This window comes from Stegodyphus dumicola, chromosome 1 (genome assembly GCF_044657685.1).
Source record: "Stegodyphus dumicola isolate Sdum_Otavi_A_Nest chromosome 1, ASM4465768v1".
Lineage (NCBI taxonomy): Eukaryota > Metazoa > Arthropoda > Arachnida > Araneae > Eresidae > Stegodyphus > Stegodyphus dumicola.
This window is the reverse complement of record NC_140768.1, coordinates 87,953,336-87,967,657: the sequence shown is the minus strand read 5'-3', so window position 1 is coordinate 87,967,657 and position 14,322 is coordinate 87,953,336. Positions and strand designations below refer to the sequence as shown.

The 14,322-nt window shown below is 30.9% G+C and overlaps 1 protein-coding gene across 1 annotated transcript; it reads right to left on the bottom strand.

Moving 5' to 3' along the window:
• Nucleotides 1-3,445: 3,445 nt before the first annotated feature.
• On the bottom strand, nucleotides 3,446-12,280 carry LOC118198760 (uncharacterized). The gene is made up of 3 exons (XM_035370519.2): nucleotides 12,157-12,280; nucleotides 7,030-7,136; nucleotides 3,446-5,007 (listed from the first exon to the last, which is right to left on the bottom strand). The coding sequence occupies exons 2-3, from the start codon at nucleotides 7,134-7,136 to the stop codon at nucleotides 3,813-3,815; spliced, it is 1,302 nt and encodes a 433-aa protein (XP_035226410.1). The 5' UTR covers nucleotides 12,157-12,280; the 3' UTR covers nucleotides 3,446-3,812.
• Between the last annotated feature and the right edge of the window lie 2,042 nt (nucleotides 12,281-14,322).

The window sequence follows — 14,322 nt, the reverse complement described above, 5'->3', positions numbered from 1 at the left end:
TAATTCGATTTTTATATTCTTCCTTAAGTGTCATTCAATGATATTTTGTGATTTACTAGTGTGTAGCATTCTTTAATTTATAATTTTGTTGCGACTGGTATACAAAAAGAATTTTCACTCAAGTAATTTATAAGTTTTCAAACGCTAGAAATGCGTTATTTATGTTCTTATAAAGTTTTATTACTTGAGAAACAAATTTATGCAAAAAAGTCAGTAAACTAGAAATACTTTTTACCTTTAATTTCGGCAAATAATGATAAAAATTGTGCATATGTCACTGGTGAAGCTTGTCAGTGTTTTCTAAACAAGGAATTTTATTATATTCTAGGATTAAGATATTCTTTTTAAAAGAATATTTCCTTAGAATATTATTCAAACGAATTTTTCAGGACAAATTGCATAGAAATGCTTGTCACTTAATGTATTAAAGTCAGAAACGTTTTTCTAAATTGATATTCTATATTTAGTTGCGTAAAGTGCAAACAATGCTCTTCGATTTGTGCACACCCCCTAAATATGATGTTCAACTTTAGAAGGAATTATGTAGGTCAGTTTCAGTCATTCGCTTTTTAATTTTACTTTATATAATTAGCCTAAGATTTTCTGAACTTTTACTTACTTTCTTAACTTAAAAGTTTTCTTAAGCATATGATCCGAGGGGATGTTAAAATAGAACTATTTCGTAATTTTTACAAAGGCATTTTTTTTAATAGAAAATGCCAAAATGCCTTAATGTACCTTATAAATTAATATAACATTCTGTGCAATTTCTTTGTACAGTATTGCTTACTTAATATAAAATTAAATATTGCGAAACAGTAAAATCAGTTTAATTCACAAAATTAATTAACAGATGAAATTTATGCAGTAAGTAAAAAAAGTTAATTCTTGAAATTGTTTTCAACTACTGCATATATACCCTTGATAAGAAAAGTAATTTTTACTTCCTTTTACGAAGTAAAGGAATTACTGTAATCACAAAAAACTCCGGGTGTCGTATTTCAACGAAAATATCCATTTTTAAACGCTATGGAATGCAATTTAACGATATTTTTTCGTGATAGCTGTATGTAAGGAGCTGTACGTATAAAGGGCTATTTTTCCCAAACCTAATTTACAAAGCTGATTTAAAATGGATTCAGAAGAGTTCTTGTGTAGCTTCTGCAAGTACGTACATACATATGCGGGTATCTCGCATAACTCAAAAACCAGTCGCCTCAGGAAGTTGAAAATTTGCGTATAGAATTGCTATAACATGTAGTTATGCACCTCGTATTTTGGTTGCAATCGGCCGCACCAAAAATATATAAATATGTATGTGTGATATTTTAATGCGTAGTCGTCATGGCTGAGAATGAAGGCATACAGACGAAGCTAACAAAACGGAATTTTAAGAATCACCACCTTTATTTTTACGCATATCAAATCATTTCTTTGGCAGACAAGTTACTTTTTGATCATAGTCTTTGGCAGATAAGTTACTTTTTGATCATACAATAATTTTTATGTACACATGCTAAAAAGTAAGATGTCATCTTAGACAGGAAAGCATAGCAGCGCATTTATGGAAAGGAATAAATGACCTAATTGATTGTGATGCAGTATTTATACTACGTAGGTGCATAAGTACAGCTAAGCTGCTATTGGTTAATTTTAGGTTATTATGTAAAGTGGAAAGATCTCGAATTCGGGAGAACAGATGAACTTGCGGGGAGGGGCGAACATCAAATTTAAAATAGTCAATTTTGAGGTTGCCAATTATTTCTTAGCGTATCCATCTTATTTCATTATATCTTATATATATATATGCTCGCTCTGTTACTCTGCTCAGTTTTTTCCATTCTTGTATGTTGGTAAATTGTGCATTTTTTGCTTTAAAAATGATTGCATTATGTTGTTTTTATCTTCCGGTTAAGGGTTTTATGCCTTTCGTAATTCTGGAAGCAATATTTATACAATTATCAACAATTTAAAAGCTGTTTAAGTGCGGTTAAGTTTTAAATAACATGGCGGACATATTTGTTTACATTTGAAATAGCAGAATCGTAGATTTGTTGCCAATCTAGAGAGACTAAGCTTCGCAACACAAAAATAACGCATTCATTTATTATTGCGAATTAAATCATGCTTAATCTTTTCTGGAATTTCATCGAGGAAATAAGTGTTTAAGATTTACTTCGTAATTTTTAATGCAGATATTTTGAGTTTTTATGTATTTTTGCCTTGTCGCGAAGTGAGAGCTGAATTAATTGAATGAGAAATACTAAATCGTCTGTGGAAAACTGTTTCTTTTGCATAATTACTTTCATACATCGTTTTAGCTTTATTATAGTATTTGAATAGAACATGTGGCAACGATAATTCTTGAAATGATGTAAATTTTGGGCATTCAGAGTGTCGTTATAGTAAACAAATATAGTGAATTTTAAAGAGTGCATTTATTCTATTGTGGTTTATGTCGACGAAGTAGATTTATTTCAATCCAATCAATTTAAATGAAATTCAAGAAAAAATGCGTATAATTTAATATTCCGTACAAGGATGTCATGTGGTGTACACATCAGATTTTTTAATTTTAATTAAATTTAATTATTATTTGAAATGTTTTTATTTTCATATAAATATTTTTTAAATCACAAAATAAAATATTAATAATTTTACCGATCATTTTAATGATCGGTTCCGAAAGATTTTATCTCCCCTTTTCCACATAAAAGATAATCTCAAAACTTAGATTTAGAAATTCTATTGAGACATCTCTAGAATGATGGCCCAGTTTTTTATTAACGGAATACGATATTTTCAGTAAAATGCTATTAGTTGATTCGATGCAGGGGTCCTTTAGACACTTTATGCAAATTTTTTCTCGTATAATCTCTGGAATATCTACATGTATTTCTCAAGAATCTCTAAACATAATTTTACCAGAACTGTATCTAAAATTTTATGGAATTATACAGAAGATAGATGATCTTGTTTATAGAAAACTGAACATAATTCTAAAGAACTCTAAAGAAGTTCAATATTGGATTTTTTTATAGAATTCTGTAAGACATTTTCTTAAGTGAATCTACTAAATCGAGGTCCATTGATAATGATAGACTGGGAAGAGAGTGCGGATGTGTTTCAGAGAGAGGCGGTTTAGTATTGATTTATGAAACCAAATGAATTTGTTGTATAAGTAAAACTGCTTAAAAACACGGATAAACTGTTTTATGTTAATTATAATATGGGTTATATCTCTTTGCCATATTCTTTTAACTGCTCTCTGTTCGACCTTGTATTGCAGTTAACTGTAAACGTCATATTATGTATTAATGTTTCTACTTTTAAGTACTTTTGAAATTATTGTAAATGTTATTCACGTGTTTGGTTATTGCGACTAATGAGAGATAAAGAGTTTATTTCTGGGATTGATGCTGAATTTTAGAACAAAAAGGAGTCATTTGATATAAAATAAATTATTTTATTCTAATCTTCCTATATTTTCTGTAACGAAAATTCATTTTACATTCTCGTAAAGAAATAAATTACATGCATTCGATTCATGCAACAAACCATTTGAATACGTCCATCCCATACCCTGAAGCTTCAACGATGAATATCATCGTTGACTGAAACAAAATGATACCTGGCTTGCGCCTTCAAGTTTATCACCGACTTAGTTCTTGTTGACAGAAAATGTGATCATCACTTCCCATTTTCAAAGTCCGATAAGTAACTGGCCAGCCTCATCACTCATGCATTGGACTCGGAAATCAATCTGCAGTTCAAAAACTTCCTTCATACCCGGAGGAAAGCTAAAGAAGCGTTCACAATTTCCCTACAAGGGGTGAAGAGGCTGCAGCGGCGCCAAAATGTCGGTATTCTGTCGTTATGCCTTGGCTTCCACCCAGAAGGGGTTCATGCTTGATTTCTGTTTTGAAACCTGTAAGGGGTGCCACCACTTCGACAGCTTTGGATTCGTAGAATTCGTGCTCTGGTTCGTCGATGCTATGGTGTTCAGGCTCGATGTCAAGCCCATAACCATGTTCTGGCTCCTCGTCGAAACTGTGGTGCAGCTTCTTGGGTTCCTCGATTGCGTGTGGTTCTGCATGGAAACCTTTGCCTCCCGTGATGTAGCCGATCCATTTGTGAGCGTGTTCGTGCCCGTGCTTGTGACCATGCTTATGCCCGTGTTTATGACCATGTCCGTGTTCGTGCGCATGCCCGTGTTTATGCCCATGTCCATGCTTGTGTCCGTGTTCGTGTTTATGACCATGAGCGTGTTCGTGGCCGTGCTTATGTTCGTGTCCGTGTTTATGACCATGACCGTGTTTGTGACCATGTTCATGAGCGTGTTTGTGTCCATGTGCGTGCTTGTGCCCGTGAGCATGGCCGTGCTTGTGTCCATGAGCGTGGCCATGTTTATGACCGTGTTCATGAGCATGTCCATGTCCATGCTTATGTCCATGCTCATGTTTGTGGCCGTGCCCGTGCTTGTGCAAATGACCATGCTTGTGCCCATGTCCGTGCTTATGACCGTGGTCGTGTTTATGTCCGTGTCCATGCTTATGGGCGTGTTCATGTGCATGTCCGTGACTATGACCATGTTCATGCTTGTGAGCGTGTCCGTGTTTATGCTCGTGTCCGTGTTTGTGCCCATGAATGTGCTTATGTCCGTGAGCGTGTTTGTGACCATGGGCGTGTTTATGGGCATGCTCATGTTTGTGGCCGTGGGCGTGTTTATGCCCATGCTCGTGTTTGTGTGCATGGCCGTGTTTATGCCCGTGTTCATGCTTGTGACCATGGGCGTGCTTATGCACATGTCCATGCTTATGGCCGTGCTCGTGTTTGTGCCCATGCTTGTGCTCATGTGCATGTTTGTGCTCGTGTCCATGCTTGTGCTCATGACCATGTGCATGTTTATGGTCGTGACCATGTTTGTGGTGATGGTGATGGTGGTGATGATGATGATGGAAATGCTCCGTCTCATCCTTAAATATGATCACTTGCTTTCCTTCATGGCTGAAATTAAAAATAAATTATTTTCATAATATAAATGAAATAAAAACACTTCTTTCATAACGAAGAGAATACCAATTAAGTAGTAGCATTTTTGCCATCTTATACATATTACTGAAGCAATGCACTGATTGCATTATAAGTTCTAAATGTAGATCTCGGTAGATAGTTGCAGTTATAAAATTAAGCTAATATTTAGTTTATTCAAGAAACACATTATATCCCTGAAATTTTAGATTTTATCCCGTTTAGTAGACAATGTACACTCGCAATAATTGTGAACGTTTGTTAGAAACGTAGTAGAAGAACTAAGTATTTTGCCTTCAAAGCATAACCTTTTCAACTATCCCACCAAAACATACGAAGTCTCTGTTCGCTGAAAAACATACTTTTCTTTCTTCAAAGTTTTAAGGTATCTGCCTACGTTCGGAGCACTTTTTTTTAAAAACATAGAATTCTGATGAATTCTGATGAAACGTTTAGTAGACAATGTACACTCGCAATAATTGTGAACGTTTGTTAGAAACGTAGTAGAAGAACTAAGTATTTTGCCTTCAAAGCATAACCTTTTCAACTATCCCACCAAAACATACGAAGTCTCTGTTCGCTGAAAAACATACTTTTCTTTCTTCAAAGTTTTAAGGTATCTGCCTACGTTCGGAGCACTTTTTTTTAAAAACATAGAATTCTGATGAAATATATATTTATTTAGTCAAAATATGATATCAAATCATGAAAATAGGTAAATTTTTAGAAATATTTTTATAAATTTTTGAAATATATGCAATTTTATGCAAATTTTTAGGAGAATTTAAGACTTGCGTTAAATGCCGTATATTTTTTCTCACAGCATATATTTAAATTTTTTTTATACTGTATACTACTACAACACTTATCTGTGTTATGAACTAAAATGTATATGATATTTCTAAAATTTACTAAAACATGTGTAATTACATGAAAAAACACAGTTTTTTGTAAAATATTTCTTATCGTTTTATATAGAAATACTTATAAAACAATCAAATTAATAAATATTACTTAGATTGTAGCTTAAAACCTAATAAATAATATAGAAAACATTTTAGTGAAATTTAATAGAGATATCTTTAGAACATTTTGAGTAATTACATTTCTTGTATGTAAAAACACTAGAAAAATTAGTTTTTCAGAAAACGCATTTAAAGATTTCACATTAACAGAAAAACTGTTCTGTTGTATTTACACACTTAAAATTCTCCACATTTGTACATCACACCCTCCATACCTTTATACTTAAGTAATTTTGATTTCCTATTTGATTTTAATTTTTTTCTGGCTATTTTCGAAATGAGCGACGAATGAATTTTCGAGTTCTTTATTCTTTCGTTATCAATTCCAAAGTAATTTTTAATCATTTCTTGTTCAATTGATATGCCTAAATGTTCAAACACATGAAGTAATCCAAGATACCCTGAATTAAAAAATTAAAACGGCCATATATGCACCCAGCAACATAGTCTTTATACCTAATCGCAATGTTGCCGAACTCAGTTAAAAAAACCGCAATGTTGCCAGTCCCAGTTCAAAGAATTAAGGCAAATAATTATTGCCAGAAACAAAAAAAAAGTACCCAGAATTAAAATGAAATGTTTTAGCACAATTTTACACACAAACAGTTAAAAAAAAACACGGATAACAACATTGTTTACCTTTAAGTTGAGCCTTTTAAATGGCACTTCCGGTCTTTCTGCTTTCACTTCCAGTGCAGTTAATTGGCTATACCTTCTCTTCTAATTATCACAAACGTAAAAATGAACCATTTTCGGAATCCTACCAAATTGACCTTTCAAATTGGGCAATAAAAAAATCGAATTTTTTCGCCGAAATCGTTTTTTTAACGTAGGCAGATACCTTAAAAAGGCTACGTTATTTGAATGATTTATTATGAATTTTATATTTTTATCTTTAAAATAAAACTGAATTTAAATTTTAGTAACGTTGTTTAAGCTAAACAAATGTGTAATTATCTAGAATAAAACTTACTGAGGTTCTGGCTCTGGTTCCGGTTCCGGTTCGGGTTCTGGCTCGGCAGCAATATAATTTGCCGTCACCAAGAGAAGAAGGGCACAGACTTTAAGATGGATCCTCATCTAATGTGAAAAAAGAATTATTTTATACACTGGTTTGTCATTTCTTAAAAACTTCACTTCAGAGTGACATTGAAATTTACATCTTTTCGAAAAGTGTATGAACACTGATTTGACCGTAGTGATAGTTCAATGACCGAAGCCTAATTTTATACAAGGGAAAACAGACCATGAGTCCAGTGGTTTTCCATTTTCAAGGGAACTTCGGTAACCTGGAGTATTGTTTAATTGGAATAAACTTGTATGTACCTTACAGTTTTAAATGTTAAAAGGAAGTATTAAAAGCAAGAACAAAATCTGAAACTTCTTATTAATTTATCCATGCCTTTTTTGAAACCGCACTATTAGCAGGCTAGTCTAAAACTATTATTAACATTGTTATATCCTTTTATAAATTCTACAACAGTAGTAAAAGTTTCCATTTCATGTTGGGCGAAATCGTCAGAAGGAACGATTTCTTTACGACGTAAGAAAAAGAAAACTCTGGTTTTAAAAGTTTAAGTATTTTATACAACATATGCATCTAAATATTTTGTACAAAAGCTCAGTATTTCAGCATAAGCAGTATTACGTAAGTATAAGTATTTTATACATATTTTGTATTATTAGTTAGTATTTTAAACAATAAGTAAAATGCACTCAAGGTATAAAAGGCTGTACAAAAAGTGAAATACGTTTTTTCAAATAACTTTAAATGAAAAAAATGTTGAATTATTAGAATATTTAATCAAACACTTTATGTAATTCGCAGTTACATGTACTATATCAAAAAAAAAAAAAAAAAAAAAAAAGTCTGAAGAGGCGTGGCCGTCAAAAGAATTTGTATTCCAAGTCTCCACATTGGTTAATTAGGCTTCATAAAACTTTTCATTTCTGAATCATCTTAGTGAGACAAGAGTTCATTTACAAATCGTCTTAGGAAGTTTAATTAATAATTTTAAAGTACAGATCACTAAATTAATTATTTTTTTGTATTGAATTAAGCATATAAAAGTAAAGATTCTGTAATTTTTCTTCTTCATACCAAAGTAGTAGGAATTTCATAGTTTCTGTGGGTGATGAGGAAACAATTTATGTTTCTAAAAAGTGCCTGATATATTTTATTCAAATCAACCTTAATTCAATTTATTTCACAAGAATTTTGCAATTTATATAATAATATAAAAAAGTTCTGAATAATTATTAATTTCATTGCATGGTTTTTTGATTAAGCAATACTAAATATCTACTAATTACTCAAAATACTACATTTGTGCATCTGGTAAATTACTAAATATCTACTAATCAACAGCGTAATTATAATAATAAAAATTCTCAAAATTGAATTTTTATTATGAAAATGCATTAAACTTCCTTAAAAGGCATGCTTTAATAGCAGATAGTTCCTAAATTAAAATATTTATTAAATATTCAAAAGCTGTGCTTAGTATTTTTCTGATTTATTACTAAAAATGGAAAATACTTTAAATTCCCTGAAATTATAAATTTTCGTACTTTTCCAAAAACTGATATATCTATAAAATAAATGTAAAATAGCTGTGGAACTTTAAAAATAAAATTTGTTTAAAAATGTCAAAATAAAAAATTTTTTCTAAGCAAATAAATAAAAGGCACCAGTCTTATCTAATTAATTAAATAATTAATAAACTAAAAATTTAAAGAAAATTTAATTTAATACTCTTATTTTCAGGCCCATTTTTCCCAGCATCTGAGAAATAAAACTTAATATGTTCATGTTACAAGTATGTATGATCATAGTATACAAATGCTAAATCTCAGAGAACCGAAAATACATTGTTTATAATTATAATGATTTATATGTTTGTGGTACCTTAGTTACATTATATTGTTACAGGTAAATGGAAATAAAATAAAAAAACTAAAGAAAATATGTCGTCATAAGTATCATAGACTTAAACAGGACAGATTTGACTTAATTTTTATGCTGAGGTAACAAACAACCTGTTAGTATAAATATGTCCACATAAGTAATCAGACTTAAACAGGACAGATCTGAGTTAATGTATATGTTAGTAATTTAACTTTTTAGTATGTATCCAAACAAACTAAAACAGAATAATCTTTAAAAATGGATTTTCTGCTTTTATTTAACAAACTGAAGTTCGATGCTCACAAAATTGCAAATAATAAAGGTTAAAATGAACATCAAAATAAAAAAACCATTTTATTTCATTTATACTTTCTCCATGCGTTATGGACTGATTAAATTAAGAACTTATGATATTTTTTTCTAACTATAAAGCACTAAAAATAATAAAACAGTCGCTGAAAAAAATAAAACAAGTTATGATATCTTCATCTATCTGGAAGGCACTGATAAAATAATAAAAAAATTACGTATTATAAATAAGAATTTATGATTTTTTAACCGAACAGCACAAAATTTCATACACTGTATTTGCTTAGAGTTGAAATGTTTTATTATAAGCTTAAAGTTTTTTAAAGACATAATACTCTTCGAAGTCCTCAGTCATAGATATTAAATCTTCGCATCACAAAAACACTTTTTACCGCATAAGGAAATAACACCTTTTTTTATGTATATAACATAAAATGAGAAATTTATCCCAGTAATTCCTCGTAAGGTTATCCATCCTCAATCAAACAGTCTTTTATGTTTATTGCCAAAATCCAATTCTTAACTTTGCTTGAGAAAGTAAAATTAGATGATATCGTTTTTTCAAAATCGAAGTCTATTTCATAATAAAAGAAAGTAAGTAAACCCTAATAAAGATTTATTTATGTCAACATATTTTGCTGAAAACTAGCTTTCATATCTAAGCTTTATACAAAATACATTAATTTATCTTCGTAACGTAAGGCAAAATAAATTAAGAATAAGAAGTTTAAAATCTAAAAACGATCGAAGTAAAATACAATAATAATTTCACCTTTACTTTCTTCTAAGATATTCATAACCTAAAATTTGAGGAAAATAAAATAATAATTTTAGTTAAATATCCAAATGAAACACAACTGATTTTGTCTTTATTTTCTCCTAGAATATTCTTAATATAAAGCAGTTTTAGTTAAAAAATAAAATCAAGTAAATTAAAACATTAATTTTGCTTTTACAATTTCCCTAGCATATTATGAACCTAAATGCTCAGAAAAATAAAGCAATAATATCATAATTTTGCATAAAATTTCGAGTGAATTAAATAATAATTTCATCTTTTCTCTTTCTCCTACCATATTTTCAGCCTAAAGGTTTAGGAAAAATTAAGCAATCATTTTATAATTTTACTTAAGACTTCAGGTAACATAAAATAGTAATTTGTTTTAGTTTAATTCTAGAATATTATGAACTTACATAAAAATAAATAAAATAAAGCAATATACATAATGCTTTATATTACTGAAATAAATCTATTGCTTTATTTCAGTAAAATAAAGCAATAGTTTTAGTTAAAAATCCAAATAAAATAAAATTATAATTTTGTCTTTCCTTTTCTCCTAGGATATTCTGAACCTAATGATTCAGTAAAATAAGGCAATAAATTTTATATTTTTAGTTAAATGCTCAAATGAAATAAAATGATAATTTAAATTTTTCCTAGAATATTATCAATATATCAATTACTTTTCTCCTAGAATATGTTCAACGTAAAATTTATGAAAAGCTTTTCTCTAATGTAATTATTAAAGTGTTAAAATTTAATGCTTTACTCTAAGGCACTAATAATATTGAAGCAGTTCTAGGTAAGACATAATGGTAAGTAGCGGCACCGCAAGGTTATTTTAAAGTATTAGTAGCAATCCTGGTTCAGTTGTATGAAACTTTCAAATCCCTTCTATGATTACAACAAAGGCTTAGGAAACAAAACATATATTCCGTTGTTCTAGTAGTAATTATCACAGAGACAAGTATCCTTTGGTCAAAGATAAGAACTATTAAAAATACTCAGTCTGTTAATCGAACTCAGTTAAGATCAAAATGTTAAAAACCAAGTAATCCGAAATATTTTCTGGATGAAGACAAGTTATTGCATAAATGACACTGGCGACCCGATTGGCTCCGATAAGCGTTGCTGGCTGCCATATCGATGGGCCCGGGTTCGAATCTCTGAGAAGAATTGGATGTTTGTATATATTTAGAGTCTTTACTGCACAGGGGCACTTAAAATGCACAGCTAGCAGAAAAGTCCTCTCAAGCGCTTTGTGGTAGGTAGAGATGGGTGGGAGACCTTTAAACCCTTCCTTTCCCCATCGGAGGATTCTAGCTTAAAACTGGAACGAAGCAGGTCAAAATCTCATTGTTACCAAAAAGGGAACCAAGGCTCATTCGAGTAACAGATTCAATTCTTCGCTCCTAGCCACAATAAAATTTATGATCTTATTCTGACGTTACTATCAAATAAATGACTTTCAGTGACGATTATTCTTCTTAGCTATTCTGTAAGTCGAAATCGAACTGTACTCAGACTGCTAAAATCTAAGTTTAAATAATCCAAAATTCTTTCTAGGTAATTCATAAATACGGTAGCGCTGCAGCAGTTTTAAGATAAGATATTGTAAGACAAAACTGTGTGCAGTGACTCCGTAAAGGTTATTTAAAACACTGATAGCAAACCTTACTCAGTTTTCTAAAAGTTGCATATCCTCTGTACAGTTACTGCAAACTTTCAAGAGAAGGGAATATCCGTTGTAAATTTTAGCAATTATCAGAGGCCGGTACCTTTTTTTTCTGTTGATGGCTGTTTAAGACTCTACTTACACAGTTAAAAACCGAGTCTGAACAGATTGAGCACAGCCAAGAAATCTATGATTACCGCATACTTTTAAGAAACAAGTAATAGTCTAACACGGAACCCAGTATCTTTTTGCTTCTTGTTGCACTCGATTCAAACTTAGTTGCTCTTAAATGCACTCATATTGTTATACACCGCCTTTAAACGATCCAGATTACTACGGGAAAACAATAGTTGGTAATCCTGTGATGGTCAATGCAGCGAAACTGCAATTCGTGTAATCCGCTAGAAAAAGAAATAATGGTAAGTACCTTTATCCGAATGGACCTCTCTCTCTTTCTCCACCGGGACTTTCTCTTGCGGTTCTGAAGATGCAAATGAAAGGATTGCTCCTGCTTATATACTTTTTGGTGTCTCCGTTATGAATGCTCCGCCAGTGGGAAACGACTTCCTTTTTGGCGCGAGAATTGGGAGTGGACCGTCCATGCGTGACCGACAATCGCATTTCCTCCAGACAATTCGCCCAACTTTCTGCAAGAAAAAAAAGAAAACAACAACAAAATATTTTCGCGTATTTTGGGCACACAACGGATTCATTCAAATCTCGTTCCCCTAGATGCCCACTTTTGCAATTTGTTCTCATTCGACGTTCGTGACAAAAGGGACGAAAGGAAAAATAATCTCACGTGGGCAATTTCCAGAAAAGCAGTGCATTCAATTAACATTCTCTGAAACCTCTGAGCTCTACTATTCGACAGGAAACTAGGGTCTACCCATTACATGTAATTGATAAAAATTATTTTATTTGGACTTTGGGGAGTGTACAGTTCTTGTTCTCACTGCTTGTTCTACAGCTATCAGCTTCAATTTACGCATTCCAAAGAAATCAGTATTGCTATTTAAATTCTTTCTAATAGTAATGCGGTAAAAATCGATTCGCAGCAAAATCTCCGCTATTATATGAGATCGTGCTTTGTTAACCAAATAAAAACTATTTTTGAAGAATTTCCGGACAGTTTTATATATTTACAATAAACTTTAATAGAAGTATACACAAGAAAACGAGTATCTTTCATTGGCAAACATAATATTCCTACTACCATTGAAAATAAATTCACTGCTTTAGTTATCTTTTTATTTATTTATTAGTCTTGTTTAAATTTTCACAGGAAGCTGAAATATATGTTTCTGACATTTTTTTTATCTAAAATAATAGAATATTTACATTTGAAATATAATCAAAAATGTTTGTTGAGACTATAAATTTTGAATGTAGTGATTTCGAATAATCTCAATATTATGCAAGCATCAGCATGCGCACAGGAAAACGTAGATGTAAAAATATATTTTCATTAACATTTTGAAGATTTTCGTGAGTAATAAGCTTCCTTCTATTTGAATCAGAGGAAGCAGAATAAGGATATTTTTATCCACCCTCTATTTAAAATCAAGCGCTTTTTCATTTCCGGATTTGCTGGAGATTGTAACTCTATTTAAATACTCCAAGCAGTATTAAAATCATTATCTAATTTTTACTTTTATGCAGATTATGTAAAAGAAAAGATAAATCATGTATTTTTTTTTTCTAATAATAAATTTTAATTTCTTATATTTCAACAAAAAATGATTATATTATAATATGATCAGCAAACAATTCGCGTTTGTATTTAATTTAAAAATAAAATACAATTATGTGATTCATAACTAGATTATTCACAAAATAAAAATAGAGAAATTAGTTCCTTTCTAAAACTAAAATTATGATCCGTCATCTTTCGCCATAAAATCATTTAACAGTAAATATTTTAATTAATGAAAAAACGATATGCATTGAAGCTTGTTTGCTAATAAAAAAATCTAAATATGCTCCCCAGACAGTATAGTGGTTAGGGGAGCCGACTGCGATACTAAAGACCCCAGGTTCGAATCCCGGAGAAGGTATTGATGTGTTTGTCCGTTCCCTCACAGGAGGCAAAGATGGCCCACCTGTTAGGTGCCTCCATAATTAAGTGACCTGAGCTTTGTAGAAGCCAACGTCTGTGGACGGTTTGGGACCTTCATTGAGAAAGAAATCTAATTATATAACTGCTAATAATGAGATTGCGATTCATTAGCTTTCGCCTTAAAGTGATTAAACTAATAGCAAACAGTGCGCATTTATTATTTTCTTTCTAATAATAAAATTATGATTCATTATTTTCGGCATAAAATCATGACAATTAATTCGGGAAACAATACATATTTAGTATTTTTTTAAAAAGAAAATTATAATTCGTTACCTTTCGCCATCATTAACAGCAAAAGATGAGCATTTAAATATTTAATTTCAAATAATAAAATTATAATTTGTTAACTTTTGTCATAAAATCATTATATTAACAGCAAAGTATTCGCATTTGCTCCTAATTTCAAAATAAAATGAAATTTCGTGATTGAAAATTATGGCAAAATAAAGGTAAATAAATAAGATTTAAACA